At 44.5% G+C, this 13,157-nt stretch overlaps 2 protein-coding genes across 3 annotated transcripts in view; both read right to left on the bottom strand.

Moving 5' to 3' along the window:
* The window catches only part of casp8 (caspase 8, apoptosis-related cysteine peptidase), a 36,027-nt gene extending 34,860 nt beyond the window's left edge, over positions 1–1,167 (bottom strand). Inside the window, exon 1 of one of the 2 annotated variants that reach the window (XM_051930655.1) lies at positions 945–1,167. The gene's annotated coding sequence lies outside the window, so the exon portion shown is untranslated. The remainder of the gene's footprint in view (positions 1–944) is intronic. The other variant, XM_028806175.2, reaches the window with a different exon arrangement.
* An 8,164-nt stretch (positions 1,168–9,331) lies between these two features.
* trak2 (trafficking protein, kinesin binding 2) overlaps positions 9,332–13,157 on the bottom strand; it is a 59,674-nt gene continuing 55,848 nt past the window's right edge. The window contains exon 16 of the mRNA XM_028806168.1: positions 9,332–11,998. Coding sequence (XP_028662001.1) covers positions 11,323–11,998 — 676 coding nt within the window. The 3' untranslated portion in view covers positions 9,332–11,322. The remainder of the gene's footprint in view (positions 11,999–13,157) is intronic.

Genomic DNA, 13,157 nt, shown 5'->3' with positions numbered 1-13,157 from the left:
TATACAGCGCTTTTCCCATTCTCTAGGCACATATTGTCTGGGAAGTGCGGGGGTGAAGACCTCTGCGCAGTCAGGATTTCTGTTTCTGTCACAATAAAAAGTATTTTGCACCTTCAAAGTGGTGGGCACGTTGTGTAAATCAGATGGTGCCAACACCCCCAAACATCCACTTGAATTCCGGGCTGTAATGCGACAAAGCCAAACAAACACCGAGGGGGGTCAATACTTTCGCACGGCACTATACAAACGTTATAATTTTTTATAGAGAGAGAGACACAACAACTGATGAGGTATAAAATCGCATCTGCCTGGCGTCACAAACGCTTTCTCGTTTCACTCGCTAACAAAAGCCTCCTTAAAAATGACTCGGCGCTGTCAGCCCCTCGAGCTACACTAGCAGATGGACGGAAAACTGGACGCCTTTCGTAACTCCAACAGCTCAGCCAAGATTCGACGGAGTGGAGGGGACCGGAGCTGCGGCCTCATCAGTACGAGAGGCCGTGGAGGTCTGGGCCCAAAGTGGCATTTTTTTTTTTTTTTTTTTTAAAGAGCCGAGGAACAAGGACGCCGTCGTCTTTCTTTTACGAGAATGTCCGACACCCTGATCCAAAAGTCCCGTTGCTTTGTCTTTATTTATTTTTTAAATTAGTTTTTCTCTTTTTAAAGCGTACGTGAGGCACACGCCGCCTTCTTCCCACAAGCTGGAACTTGCGGCCTCGTTACGTCAAGATAAGGCGCGCGTACGTCAATTGCTTTCGAAAAGGGCCGCCGCATTGGAGCGCACGCGCACTCGAACCCTTCGAACGACAAACTTTGAAGTTAAAAGATTCGAAAAGACGGCGGAGTTTTCGCCGCTCGGAAAGGCAGCAGCAAGGCGCACTTTGAGACAACTCAAAGTGCGCGACTTGTTAAAAGTGCAACTGTTAAAAGTGAACGTCACTTACCTTACAGCGGTACCTGAGATGAACGCCGCTATTCTTGAACAAATGCGAAGGGAAATCAAACTGAAGTATCACCCAGACGTTCGTCTAGGATTTATTAGCCCATCGTTGTTTCAATAAAAATCTGTCACCGACGTGGAGCGACGAAAAAAAATAAAAGTTTTCCCCGCGAGTCTCAAAATGCGCCTGCCTGAGCAAATGGAGACACTTCGCGTTTCCTGAGTGGGCGTGGTCACACGAGGGGAATATGTATGCGCGGGGCGGGGTCTTGGTTGGGGGCGTGGCCCTCGGCGCTGGGGAAACCCAGAAATTTAAACTGCGATTTGTGTCCCGTTTAAGGTCCTCCGTCTTCACCCTGGTGGATGAGGTTGCAAGTTTTTGTTTTTTTCACCACATTAGAAGGACAACACGCAGGCTTCGGGGGGCTTTGAACGGCGTTTCTCTGCCCAGCCATTTACATGCTTTGCAGACGCTTTTACCTAAAGGGGCTTATCATAAATATAAAAGAATATGTAAAAGTAAATGTCAGCCTGGGGGACTGTTTAGGAACAAGTGTGACAGAGCGAGGTGACAACAGCAATCATCACAAGAGCTCAGAACATCACACATGCGGGTTACAATTCCTAGACAATAAAACCTAACAGCTAATATCAGAGAAATTCACCAAACGAGAGAGCATTCAAATGCTTCTTAAACACATTGGGGGAGTCAGAATTTCAAATGGAGGTGGGCAGCTCGTTCTGCAAGCTAGGAGGAACACATGAAATGAAGTATTAAGGAGAAGAGCGAGCAACGCATGGCAAGACCAGGAGTTTTACTGAACTGTCAGCAAGGGGTTAAAAGAGGGAGGTCGTGTTTTACTAACTATGAGGAAGTAACAGGAGGACACGACCAGAGTGGAGCAGATGAGAGTATTGATGTGGGGCTGGGATTGGCTCCAGCGGACCCCCGTGACCCTGTGTTAGGATATAGCGGGCTGGAAAATGACTGACTTTCAGAAAGCATTTGATAAAGTGCCACATGAGAGGTGGGCATCAAACTAAAAGAAGTGGCAGTTCAAGGTGTAGATGGGTTCAGAACTGGCTCAGACACAGGAAGCAGAAGGTGATGGTGCGAGGAACCTCATCAATATCGGGTGAAGTTAAGAGTGTCGTCCAGCAGGGGTCAGTGCTGGGGCCGCTGCTATTTTTAATATCTAGAAATGATTTAGATAGGAATATAAGGAACAAGCTGGTTAAATTTGCATATTATACGAAAATATGTGGATTAGCAGATAATTTGGAATTTGTTATATCATCACAGAAGGATTTGGACAGCATACAGGCTTGGGCAGATTTGTTGATGATTTGGGTGATCATTTGGTGGGTCAGGTTCATCATACTGCATCTCTTCAGGTACGGGCAAGCAGCACCCTACATGCCTGAACAATGCGACACACACACATACGTTCTGTGGACTACAGAGCAGCACATTCATAGAGTGGAAATGCGGTCTATTTACATAAGTAAATTAATTCTCTGAAGGCGCCTTTATAGCGCAGCGACGGCACCGAGCACCACAACGGATCAATCCTCTGCTCTTTACTTTGAGGTGACTCGCCATCCTTAAAAGGACTTCTTGCCTTTTGCTGCAGTAGTAGGAAAAAGCACCTGCGACTGTGCAGAGCTGCCATTTTTATAGGCTCTCCACCTATAGATGATGTAATGCAGGCTCATTCTTTTGGTGATCCACCCCTGGCTGATATAATTTGTCCAGCAACATTCCAATAGCAATCTGACTGCAGCTGACCGATCCGATTACATTTGGAAAACTGGGCATTGCTGCGCAGTGTGCTTTGATGTTTCACACTTCATCTTCAGTGTAAGGAAATCTTATCTGACTGGATGACAAGTGGATAATACCATCCTATACAGCTGGCATGGCGCGACTCTGTATTTATGACTGATAAATACCTGATTGGTCAGCAAGTTCACCTCCTGTGACTAAAAACGTTGGAGTGGGCAGAACTTGCACAGGAGCAGGTAGAGCACAATTCCTCAAAGTCTGCCTTTGTAAAGTCCGCACCAGTTCAGCACACAGCGCCCAGAGGAGAGCTCTGGGAAATCAAAATTGACTTAAGAAGCTAGTCATCATCATCTGTAAATACGAGGCGCTCTCTTCCAATTCTTCCATTTGCGATGTCTTCTAACAATGCTACAGCCGGCATGGTAGTTGGAATAGTTTGGCCATTCTGCGCACCATTATATTATTATAGAAGGACTAGTTGATTACCCTTGAGAGACACCTTGAGAGAATGTCACGTAAGACTGGCCTCACCGTGCACATCCAGGCTTTCTCTGACCACCAAAGAGCTTACAGAGAAGCACTAACTTCTGCCAAGAACACCCATTATGGCAGAATAATAGAAAGTGGCCATGATAACCCAAGGGTTTTGTTCTCTGTAGTTAATAAACTACTCGAACCCGCATCTGGCCCAACTGCCTCTTCTACTGAAGTCTGTGAGGAATTCCTCCACTTTTTCCGTAACAAAATTAATGATCTAAATAATACAACTAACATAAATACATCATCTGTTTATATCTCTCCCTGTTTTCCCACTCCATCCAGCTCCGTCTCTAAGTTCTCACCAGTCACTTCTGCGTCTGTTAATAACCTGCTTTGTAAGATGAGGCCGACTACTTGTGTACTGGACCCCATCCCAACCACACTACTTAAATCCTGCCTTCATGCCATAATCCCGACTGTTACAACAATAATAAACTCATCCCTTGACACTGGCTCTGTGCCGCTCACTTTTAAAATTGCTTCTGTAACCCCAATGTTAATAAAGTCTGGCCTTGATGCTGACAATCTTAACAATTTCCGGCCTATTTCCCACTTACCTTTCCTGTCAAAAGTTCTTGAGCGTGTTGTAGCTTCCCAACTCACCAATTACCTAACCTCTAATAAGTTGATGGACCCTTTCAGTCTGGTGTCAGGGCGCGGCACAGCTGTGAAACTGCTCTGCTACGGGTAACCAATGATTTGCTTATGGCAGCAGACTCTGGACAAACTAGCATATTAATTCTGTTAGACCTCAGTGCAGCATTTGACACTCAGGTCAGACATGACATCCTACTGTCCAGAATGGAGAACATGCTGGGTATCTCTGGCACTGCCCTCCAGTGGTTCAAGTCCTATCAAGAGTTTGTTAGTCTTGGCAACAGCAGATCCAGCTCAGCGCCAGTCACACAAGGAACTCCTCAGGGCTCTGTCCTCAGTCCTCTGCTTTTCTGTATTTACATGCTTCCCCTTGGCCATATTATCCGTAGTTATGGATTGGATTATCATTTTTATGCAGATGATACTCAGCTCTACTTCAATGTTAAAAGTGGAACTTCATCAGAGCTTTCTCGGCTCACAACCTGCCTTAGTGAAATTAAAACCTGGATGGAGCAGAACTCTTTAAAATTAAATTGCAATAAAACTGAACTCCTGCAAATTGGGACTAAAATGCAACTTAATAAAATGAGCTCCTTCCCAGTCCATCTTGGCAGTGATCTCATCAGACCTGCCTCTACTGTAAAAAATCTTGGTGTCATTTTTGATTCCTCCCTCACTTATTCCACCCACATAAATCACATTAAGAAACTTTCTTACTTTCACCTCCGTAACATATCCCGTGTTCGCTCCTTCCTCTCCTTTTCTAACACTGAGAAACTTGTCCATGCTTTTATCACATCCCGCATCGATTATTGTAATTCCCTACTGGCAGGTGCCCCTTCTAATCTTATATCACAGCTCCAGCTTATTCAAAACTCAGCTGTAAGAGTCCTTACTCGAACCAGCAGCAGCGAGCACATCACACCCATCCTGCTCCATCTTCACTGGCTCCCTGTGTCCTACAGAATCGAATATAAAATCCTACTAATAAACTACAAAGCTTTAAATAACTTCGCACCAAACTACATCAGTGACCTTCACCATCACTATGTGCCTGCCCGCCCACTAAGGTCCTCTGATTCTGGTAATCTTGTTGTGCCCCTCACTAATCTACACTCCATGGGTGACAGCAGGGCCTTCAGCTGTATAGCGCCCAGACTCTGGAATGACCGACCGAAATTAATCAGGTCAGCTGACTCCATGAATTCTTTTAAAAAACAACTCAAAACTCATCTGTTCAGTTTGTCTTTTAGCTCTACTTGACTTTATTATCTTTCTCTCAGTTTACTTCTCTGTCAAGATGTTCATGTAACCTGTATGTGTGTGTGTGTGTGTGTGTGTGTGTGAGACCATCGATTATGTTGTCTGTTTTTTTTTTCAGAATTTACTGTCGTAATCTTCTTTATTTATTTATCTGGTTTGTACAATGCTATATACTGTATATTCTGCCGTTCTTTATTATATTCTGTAAGTGCCTTGAGCATGGGAAAGGCGCTATATAAATAAAATGTATTATTATTATTATTATTATTACCCAGCTACTTCGCTCACTGAGTGCAAGGGAAAAAAATAAAATGTAGTCTATAAGTTATTAAACAGTAAAACATTAACATTTAAGAAGTAAAGATACATTGAGCACTACTGGAGTGGTTTGGGGTAAACTACATTTTAAAGGCGCTATAACACAACAGGTAAGTAGTACTAACAGCAGCTAAAATGTATTTGGATTATCTCTCGGTAGTAGATCCCTTGTGAAAGGCGCTACACGACTGCTGTGGTATAGAAATTACATTTTCTATGTGATCGTCTAAATTTCTACCTGACAACCTTGCACTAAGTGCCTGTGATTTACTTCTTAAAATAATTCATCACAAAAGGAACTTTGAATGTTGCGGGGTTTTAGTAACCCGAACTCACCTTAAGGGACAGTAAGTAGTCGTGCAGGGCAATTTACAAACAGAGTCCTGCTTCGATGGCGCCAATTACACTCATTCACAAAGATTTCCACTTTCCCAGGAACCGACGGGGCACATGAATTGTCACAAACGGTGCGAGAAGAGAGGACGCTGCCCGAAACTGCGAAGCTCTCGACCCCGCGGAGCAGCCCGATATTCCACGCCTCCCAGCGTCCACTTTGTTCTCACGCACATTGTTTACAGCTTGCCGCAGTTAAAAAGTAGAAAGACGCAAAGCTGTTTTCCTCATCTCTTCTACTATCAAGTACTGCCAACTAAAAAAAAGTTACAATGTGGCAGTTTCCACGACAGTCACGTGGACGAATAACTAAAACTTCTCTGTCAGAACGTGCCTGGTGGTGGATGTCTCAGCGCTGTAGTCCAGACAGGAGGGCTGGGAGAGGACGACGCGGGGCGCACTTCTATGGGATACATCGGCGTGTTTGAGTTGACTTCTTTTCAATATCAGTAAAATAACTCTCGCACAAATAATAACAATTCGTAAAGACGATATAAAAATGGCGTCCACAAACGAAGTGATTAGTTCCTGTATTATATAATATGTTCTGTGGTCATACGTAATCTCCATATCGCATGATCATACGTAATTTCCATTTCAAACGTGAAAAGAATTTTATATATATAGATTACAATCAAGTGAATTACGTTTGTAAATGACATTCAATTAATTTCAGTGTATTTGATAAAACCCGCATCATAGATGTGAATCTAAAAGAGAAAAGCAGGCCACAGAAACAGTAGCACCACTTTGACGCTGGGTGCCACCAGTTTGCAAAACCGAACAGAAACTTGCGTATGCAAAGGGGGGACTTTGCCGTGAAAATGTGCGTGTCTTTAGAGCAAGTTTAGTTTTTATACGTCTCAAAGTGTGTGAGGAAACGGGTATACGCACTGTTTATACATGAGGCCCATGGAGTGGAGAAACTTGAGTGACCTTAACTCCGGTGGGATGGAGTGGAATGCCAGTCATGAGCCTGGTCTTCTCATCCAGCATCAGTACCTCACAAATGGCGCAACTCCATGTTAACATCCACAGTTTTGGAATGAGATTATAGAGGTGTGAAGGTCAGCTGTCCACAAACATTTGGCCACATGGTGTATATACTGGGGGAATGTGAACAGATATAACCAACTAGCCAGCGTGATATCAGGTGGAGAATGGACACACTGGCAGGCACTGGGCAAATTACACACAGTAGTCATGACTGGTAAGGGACGCGCACAGCACTGCCAGCCCAGTAGTAACACAAAGGAACACAAATCCACTGCTTATTGGTTTATAATATCCTTAATGTCACATGTACAGCCAAATTCATAACAAACATGTGCTAATCAACATGTGACATGAGTAGTGACTACAAATCCCTAACCTCAAAATGCTCATATGATCCACCCATCCATTTCCAAGTCCACTTTTCCTGAGCAGGATCACAGGAAATATAAGCAAGCATCGGACACAGGGCAGGAACACAGGGCACCAGGCCATCGCAGGGTGAAAATGAAAATACAAGTCGGCCCTTACGATTCGCAGGTTTGTAATTAGCGGATCTGCAGGTTGGTCATTAATTATTACATTGAAATTATTCAGTGAGTTTTGTGACCTTTTGCAAAAAGCCGTGGACACCACTGTAGCAGCGCTGCTCAAATGGACTGCAAATCCCAGCAACCCTGGGAATATCGTATCATTGGGCAGCTTCAGCAGTCGCTGCAAGGGCTGCTGGGTGCTAGTTTTAAACGTGAGCCGTTAACAAGTCGGGAGGATTGCCACTGGTGGGATCTTTTTGTTTCAATGCTTCACTGTAAAATTTGATTACAGTGACACCCTGTCAGATTGCAGTTTTCTCCGGATTTATGTTCTTGGGGGCAGGCAGTAGTGCGGTGGTTAGTCTTTGACTTCAAACCCTGTGGTTGTGGGTTCAAATCCCACCCCTTCACACCGTGTGACTCCTGAGTAAGTCACTTCACCCGCCTATGTGCTAATTTGATAAAAACAAAAAGAAATTTAACCGATTGTATCTCAAATGTTGTAAGTCACTTTGTATAAAAGCATGAGCCAAGTAAATAAATGTAAATGCCCACGGGGGATTTAACTTCATAAACTCCACGACAGTCTGGTCTCACAGATAGTGGTGGTGTAGTTATCGTTTTGTTGGATTTCTTTTCTATCTGTAATATGAATCATTTTTGTCATTTACTACCATAAATATCTCTCTATTATAAAAAGAAACTTGCGACGAGACAAGACTTTTTCCCAGGGATGAGACGTGATCTTTTGAGGTGAGACAGACAGTCAGAGACACTTTCACTTCCCGCGGACAAGTCACGTCATACTTACAATCTTCAGACGCAAGTCCCGTGATACACATGCAGAGCAGGTTAGAGATAATGGAAGTAGGAAAATTTGAAAGTCTCCAAAAATGACAGTAAAGATCGCATTAGTGCAAACAAACTAAAAATATTATACTCTGGGAAATAACGGAACAGCGAAAAGAGATCGAATATTCAGCTGCTGTCCAGGCTTTTAAACGTTCGAAGCTTCACACGAAATGCAGATCACAGGGCACAGCAGCTGATTGAGCAAAGATGAGGTAAAAAAAAAATGTATTTGTTTCCCATTGTATCAACGTTTAAGAGGGGGTTTCAGAGGAGCGGCTGCGTCTCCTTGGGGTGCACTCAGCCCCCCTCTTCACAACGGCTCCTACCGCTGGTGGGGTGAAGGGGTAGGCGAGCGAATTACAGATCACGCGTGACGGCGGCAGCAGCAGCTCCCATCGTATCAACGTTTAAGAGGGGATTTAGAGGAGCGGCCGCTGGCAGGGGGCGAAGTTCACTAAAGATCTGCTGACATAGACACTATATCTTGGCTGCCAGCCACACACACATGATTTGCTCATGCAGTGATTGTTCTTTTTGCATCTCATTTGGTGCATTAAACATACAGCATACAGCAATCGTAGATCCAAAATGTATTTGCAGATTTTAACATTGGTGGGGGGGTCCTGGGCCACTAACCCCCGCAATTTGCTAGGGATTACTGTAACTACAAAAAAAAGTAAAACATAACAAAGGGGAAGAAGCATCCATCTTCTCCATCTACTACGCCCACTGTGTTTTGCCAACTGCATCGGGCAAAACACGGCAAGAACTTGCAGACTCCACACAGGTAGTGTCCAGGTATCCTGGGGTGGCATTTATTTTAAAGTGTGCGAGGATTTCCTTCGTAAGTAGCTGCCCATTGACTAGCAGCCTAACTTGACTTGAATGTGTACCTTGGGCTCCGAATGTCACTCTCGTCCACCGCCCAGTCCACACCGCAGTAGATGAGGGTGACCAGCTGCTATGGACACAACAGTCTCCTGGCCGGCTGGTGCTCATCTACCCAGTTCGTCACTTCTCTTATTAGTTCCATTTTTTTCATTAACTGTGAGATCCATCAGCACGGAGCATCATGGGTAAGATTTGACTTTAATAAAATGACAAGCGGGACGCAGCTCTCCAGAGCACTTGAACTCAAGTACCTCGTTTATTTGCCAAGGGAGAAAATCGTAAGGAGAAGTACAAAGGATTTTCATAACACTTAGTAAAAACTGAAAATCAGAAGAGGCCGAGGACAAAGCTACACAAGACGTCCTCACGTTTACGGTTTTCATGCAGTTACAAGATCCTTTAAACAAAACAAGGACAGAATCTGGGGATCGTAATTCCTTCATATCTTTTATTGTTGAGCCATTTTTCAGATGTTTAAGCTGCAAAAAAAATAGAAATCTGGCTTTCTGGAAATTTCCAGGTACTCTCTTTTGGTAAACCCATTCTTTTTCATCCACAATGAATTGTACCTCACATACGCCGACATTGCGTGAGAGGTGCAAACCACTCTATCAAGGTCTCACCTTTTGGACCTTCTCATCTTGGGGCTCTCACCGCGCGCGTCTCCATCGGTCACTTGCCACCTCCCGCCTGCTCCTGCACCCCAATCAGCTACCAACTCTCTCAGGTGACAAATTCCAGGTCCTTCTGGCAGTAGTGACCTTCGTGTGCCAGTCTGGCTGTTATAAATTAATACTAAACAAGCTGCAATACAAAACATTTCACAATTATGAAGACGTTTTCAATCCAAAATGAAGCCAAAGTGGAAAAAAAATCAGCACTGGGAAGCCATGCAAGCCAAAGCCACAAGAAAGAGCGTAATGTCCCGTCCCTTCTATGTACCTCCATGTCACTCCTAAGATGACATGGCCTTATTGACACTTAACTCGATTTCCTGAGGTTCCACTGTGAAAAAATGGAACAACATTTGTGCTTTTTTCCCTTTTTTTTCTGGGTGCCCTGCAATAGTTTAAAATAATATGTGCCATGGAGTCCAAGATAAATGGACCTTCATGGTCCTGCTAGGGGGTCACCCAAGAGGTTAAAGAGGGCAAATTATAGCTGCCTTTACAAAGCACCAGGCTGGCCGCCACTTTAGGAGGGGCTGGCACGACGGACATTTATCTACAGGTGGTGTTTAACCAAAGATCTTAGGTGCATGAATGATGCAGCTAATCCTTAAAAATCCTACAGGACCTTTGTGATGCATCACTCACTTGTCAGGACGGGGAGTCTAAAAGGTGAAAATTCTGGATTAAAAATGAAAAGGCCAGACAGCAAGGGGTGCAAAAATCCAATTCCAATATACCAGAAACTAATGCTTTGGTGAAACAAGGTTGGCGTATGAAATCGCTTTGGAACTGAATGTGAACTAGAAGAGCGTTACAACAAAAAAGGCCAGCCTGTGATAAATCAAGCAAAGCGAAGGGAAGTGGGATCAGTTTGGTGCGGAGCCCTGATGACAAGTACAGAATAACACAAAGGCTGCTGTTTTCATAGGATTATTCTGCAGGATGCTATAAAAAGTTTCTTGCTTGACTTAGTGCACTTGAACGTGAATTGTTCCAACAGCTCAGGATAAAACAAGATGCCTAGGGCCTAACCACATGTGGGGAGCAGCCTTCTTGGAAAACACAGGAGGTATCTACCCACTTTACACTAGGAAAACCGTTGTGACCCTGTCACTGCCAGCAAGCCCTGCAGAGCGGGTCTTTGGAAAGCTAAACCATTATTGCATCTGCCAAGTATTCCATGTCATAGTTTCCTACTTCTGAATCTTTCTTTTCTACCCAAGTTCTCCTCTCCTCATTCCCAAACACATTCTTCCTCTTCTTCCCAACAATGTCCCAAACTCCTTTTCTTAACACATGCTCTGTCCATCTCTCACTTTCCTTTACACGATCTCTTCAGGTCTGCAGTCAAATAACTCGGCAGCCTCTGATGTACAAGCACCAGCCAATGGTTTTCTAGCTAGCTGAATTTTGGAAAGATCTCAACTCCTAGGAAATCCCACAGCTTCTGGAGTTCCCCACATTTCCACAGCAGACGGTATCCCAGTTAACATCCTCATTCGGCCACTTTGAGGGTAGGGCAGGGCAGGGTAGACTCTGTCACACTCACTGCGCTGCTGGCAACTTGACCCCAGAGGGGCTTTCCTTCTGAGTGACATCCATAACAGGTGGCCCACTGACCTGTGGCCCTAGTCCTCCAATCAAGACTGGTAAGCTTTGATTCCTTCGCAGCCCATCAAGGAGGCTTCCCCTACCGGGTGCTACAAAGAGAGCAGACTCCTGCCTCCGCAGACCCCTCTCGGGTGCACCCTTCAATACTTTGGCAAACCCAAGGCGCCGCAGCCGCTCCACAAGATTCACCTTGTGCTGGAAAAGGTCGCCTCTCGCCCTATTGGGCTTTAGGCCGTACACCTCCTGCAGAACGATCTCAGCTGGCCGTGAAGCCAGGAAGTTGTCTGTGCTTGAGCGGGATTCAAAAGGTATAGGAGACGCCACAGGGGATTGAATTGGGGAATTAGGGGGTGTAGAGGGCATTGTGGGAGCCTTCTTGGGGCTTCCGACTGCAAACAGTTTTGACACAGGGGTGGTGTATGCCTGGGCAGAGATGCCTCTGTCTTGCAGAAGTTGTGCAAGGCCATATGTGCGGCTGAGGGTGCAGGAGCTCCGCTGATGGGTGAAGGACTCTCCTAGGCTCAGACGGCAAGCGGTAACTGGAGTACTGGGCCCAGTCCTCAGCGAGCTGGGAGTGCTGTCTCCAGAAGATCCAGGAGCATACATTGAGCTGTTGGGAGAAGAAATAAAGAAAGGTTAGGCTGCATTAGGGACTTTGAACATTCAACATCCCACACACACTGTAAATCCCAAGGCTTTCAAAAAGCGAATTAACTTGATGCCTTTAAACTGATCCGGCTTCATTAGATTGTGATAATCTGCTAAGTCACAAAAACCAACCAGAGGGAGCCTTAGTTTATGAAATCAAGCACAGATGTGTGGTTATTTTATACATGAACTGAACACTTTGCTCTTATACACCGCACTCCATATTTATTAAAAGCAGGCATCTTTTAAAAGAACTTGTTGGCGGCCATCTTAAGCAGAAACACAGCACCGTCCCAAAGAGGTTCCCAAATTTTATACCGAGCTAAGGTGATGAAATGAACACTTAAGTAAGAAAAGTCTACGTGAAGCTGACATCACATTGTACGGCTTCTAGTCAGAGGGGATCTCAAGCCTGACGACTGCAGTTGCTGATCTCATGGTCTGAGCATGTGATATTACACGACTAGCACTTACAAATACGTCAAATTAGATGACTGCTTCATGACTTTCCAGCACAATTTCACAAAGTAATGTGAGCTCAAACCCTTTTTCTGACAGCCAAAAACATGTTACTTGACAAAGCTGGTGTGTATGCCAAGGCTTTATAAGTGCACTACCGGTTAAAAGTTTTAGAACACCTCAGTGTTTCTTTCAAAATTATTCAGTTGAAATGCAATGAATAAGTTTTAAATTAAAAGTTTAGGTTAGCAAGAAGTGAAAAAAATGAAATTTAAGATCTTCTTCATAGAACAACTAATAGGTTACAACCTACAGATGCTCTTCAACAATTAAAGTAAATTAAGCCTTGCAAGTTGAAGCAAACAATTTGCAAAGGTGTCCCAACTTCTGTTGATTACTTTTAAAGCCTCCGTCTGTCTTAAAGCGGAGTAATCAACAGACACCCGTGAAAATTGTCGGCTTCAATTTTTGTTGTGAAAATTGTTTGCTTCCATGGAGCCAACATGGACCACCACACATGGTGGAGAGAAAGAAAGCAACCAAATTTCCAATTTTGTGGTCAAATCAGAGGCCTGTCTCTGCTACGTCTGTACACAGTGAGTTGGGGGACAGCGGCACAGAAGTGAGGTTTCAGATACATGCAGAGGGGTTGAACATTCTCA

The sequence above is a fragment of the Erpetoichthys calabaricus genome, chromosome 8, assembly GCF_900747795.2.
Source record: "Erpetoichthys calabaricus chromosome 8, fErpCal1.3, whole genome shotgun sequence".
NCBI classification, from domain to species: Eukaryota; Metazoa; Chordata; class Cladistia; order Polypteriformes; family Polypteridae; genus Erpetoichthys; species Erpetoichthys calabaricus.
Note: the sequence above shows the minus strand (reverse complement) of the source record. Positions and strands in the feature narration are given on the sequence as shown.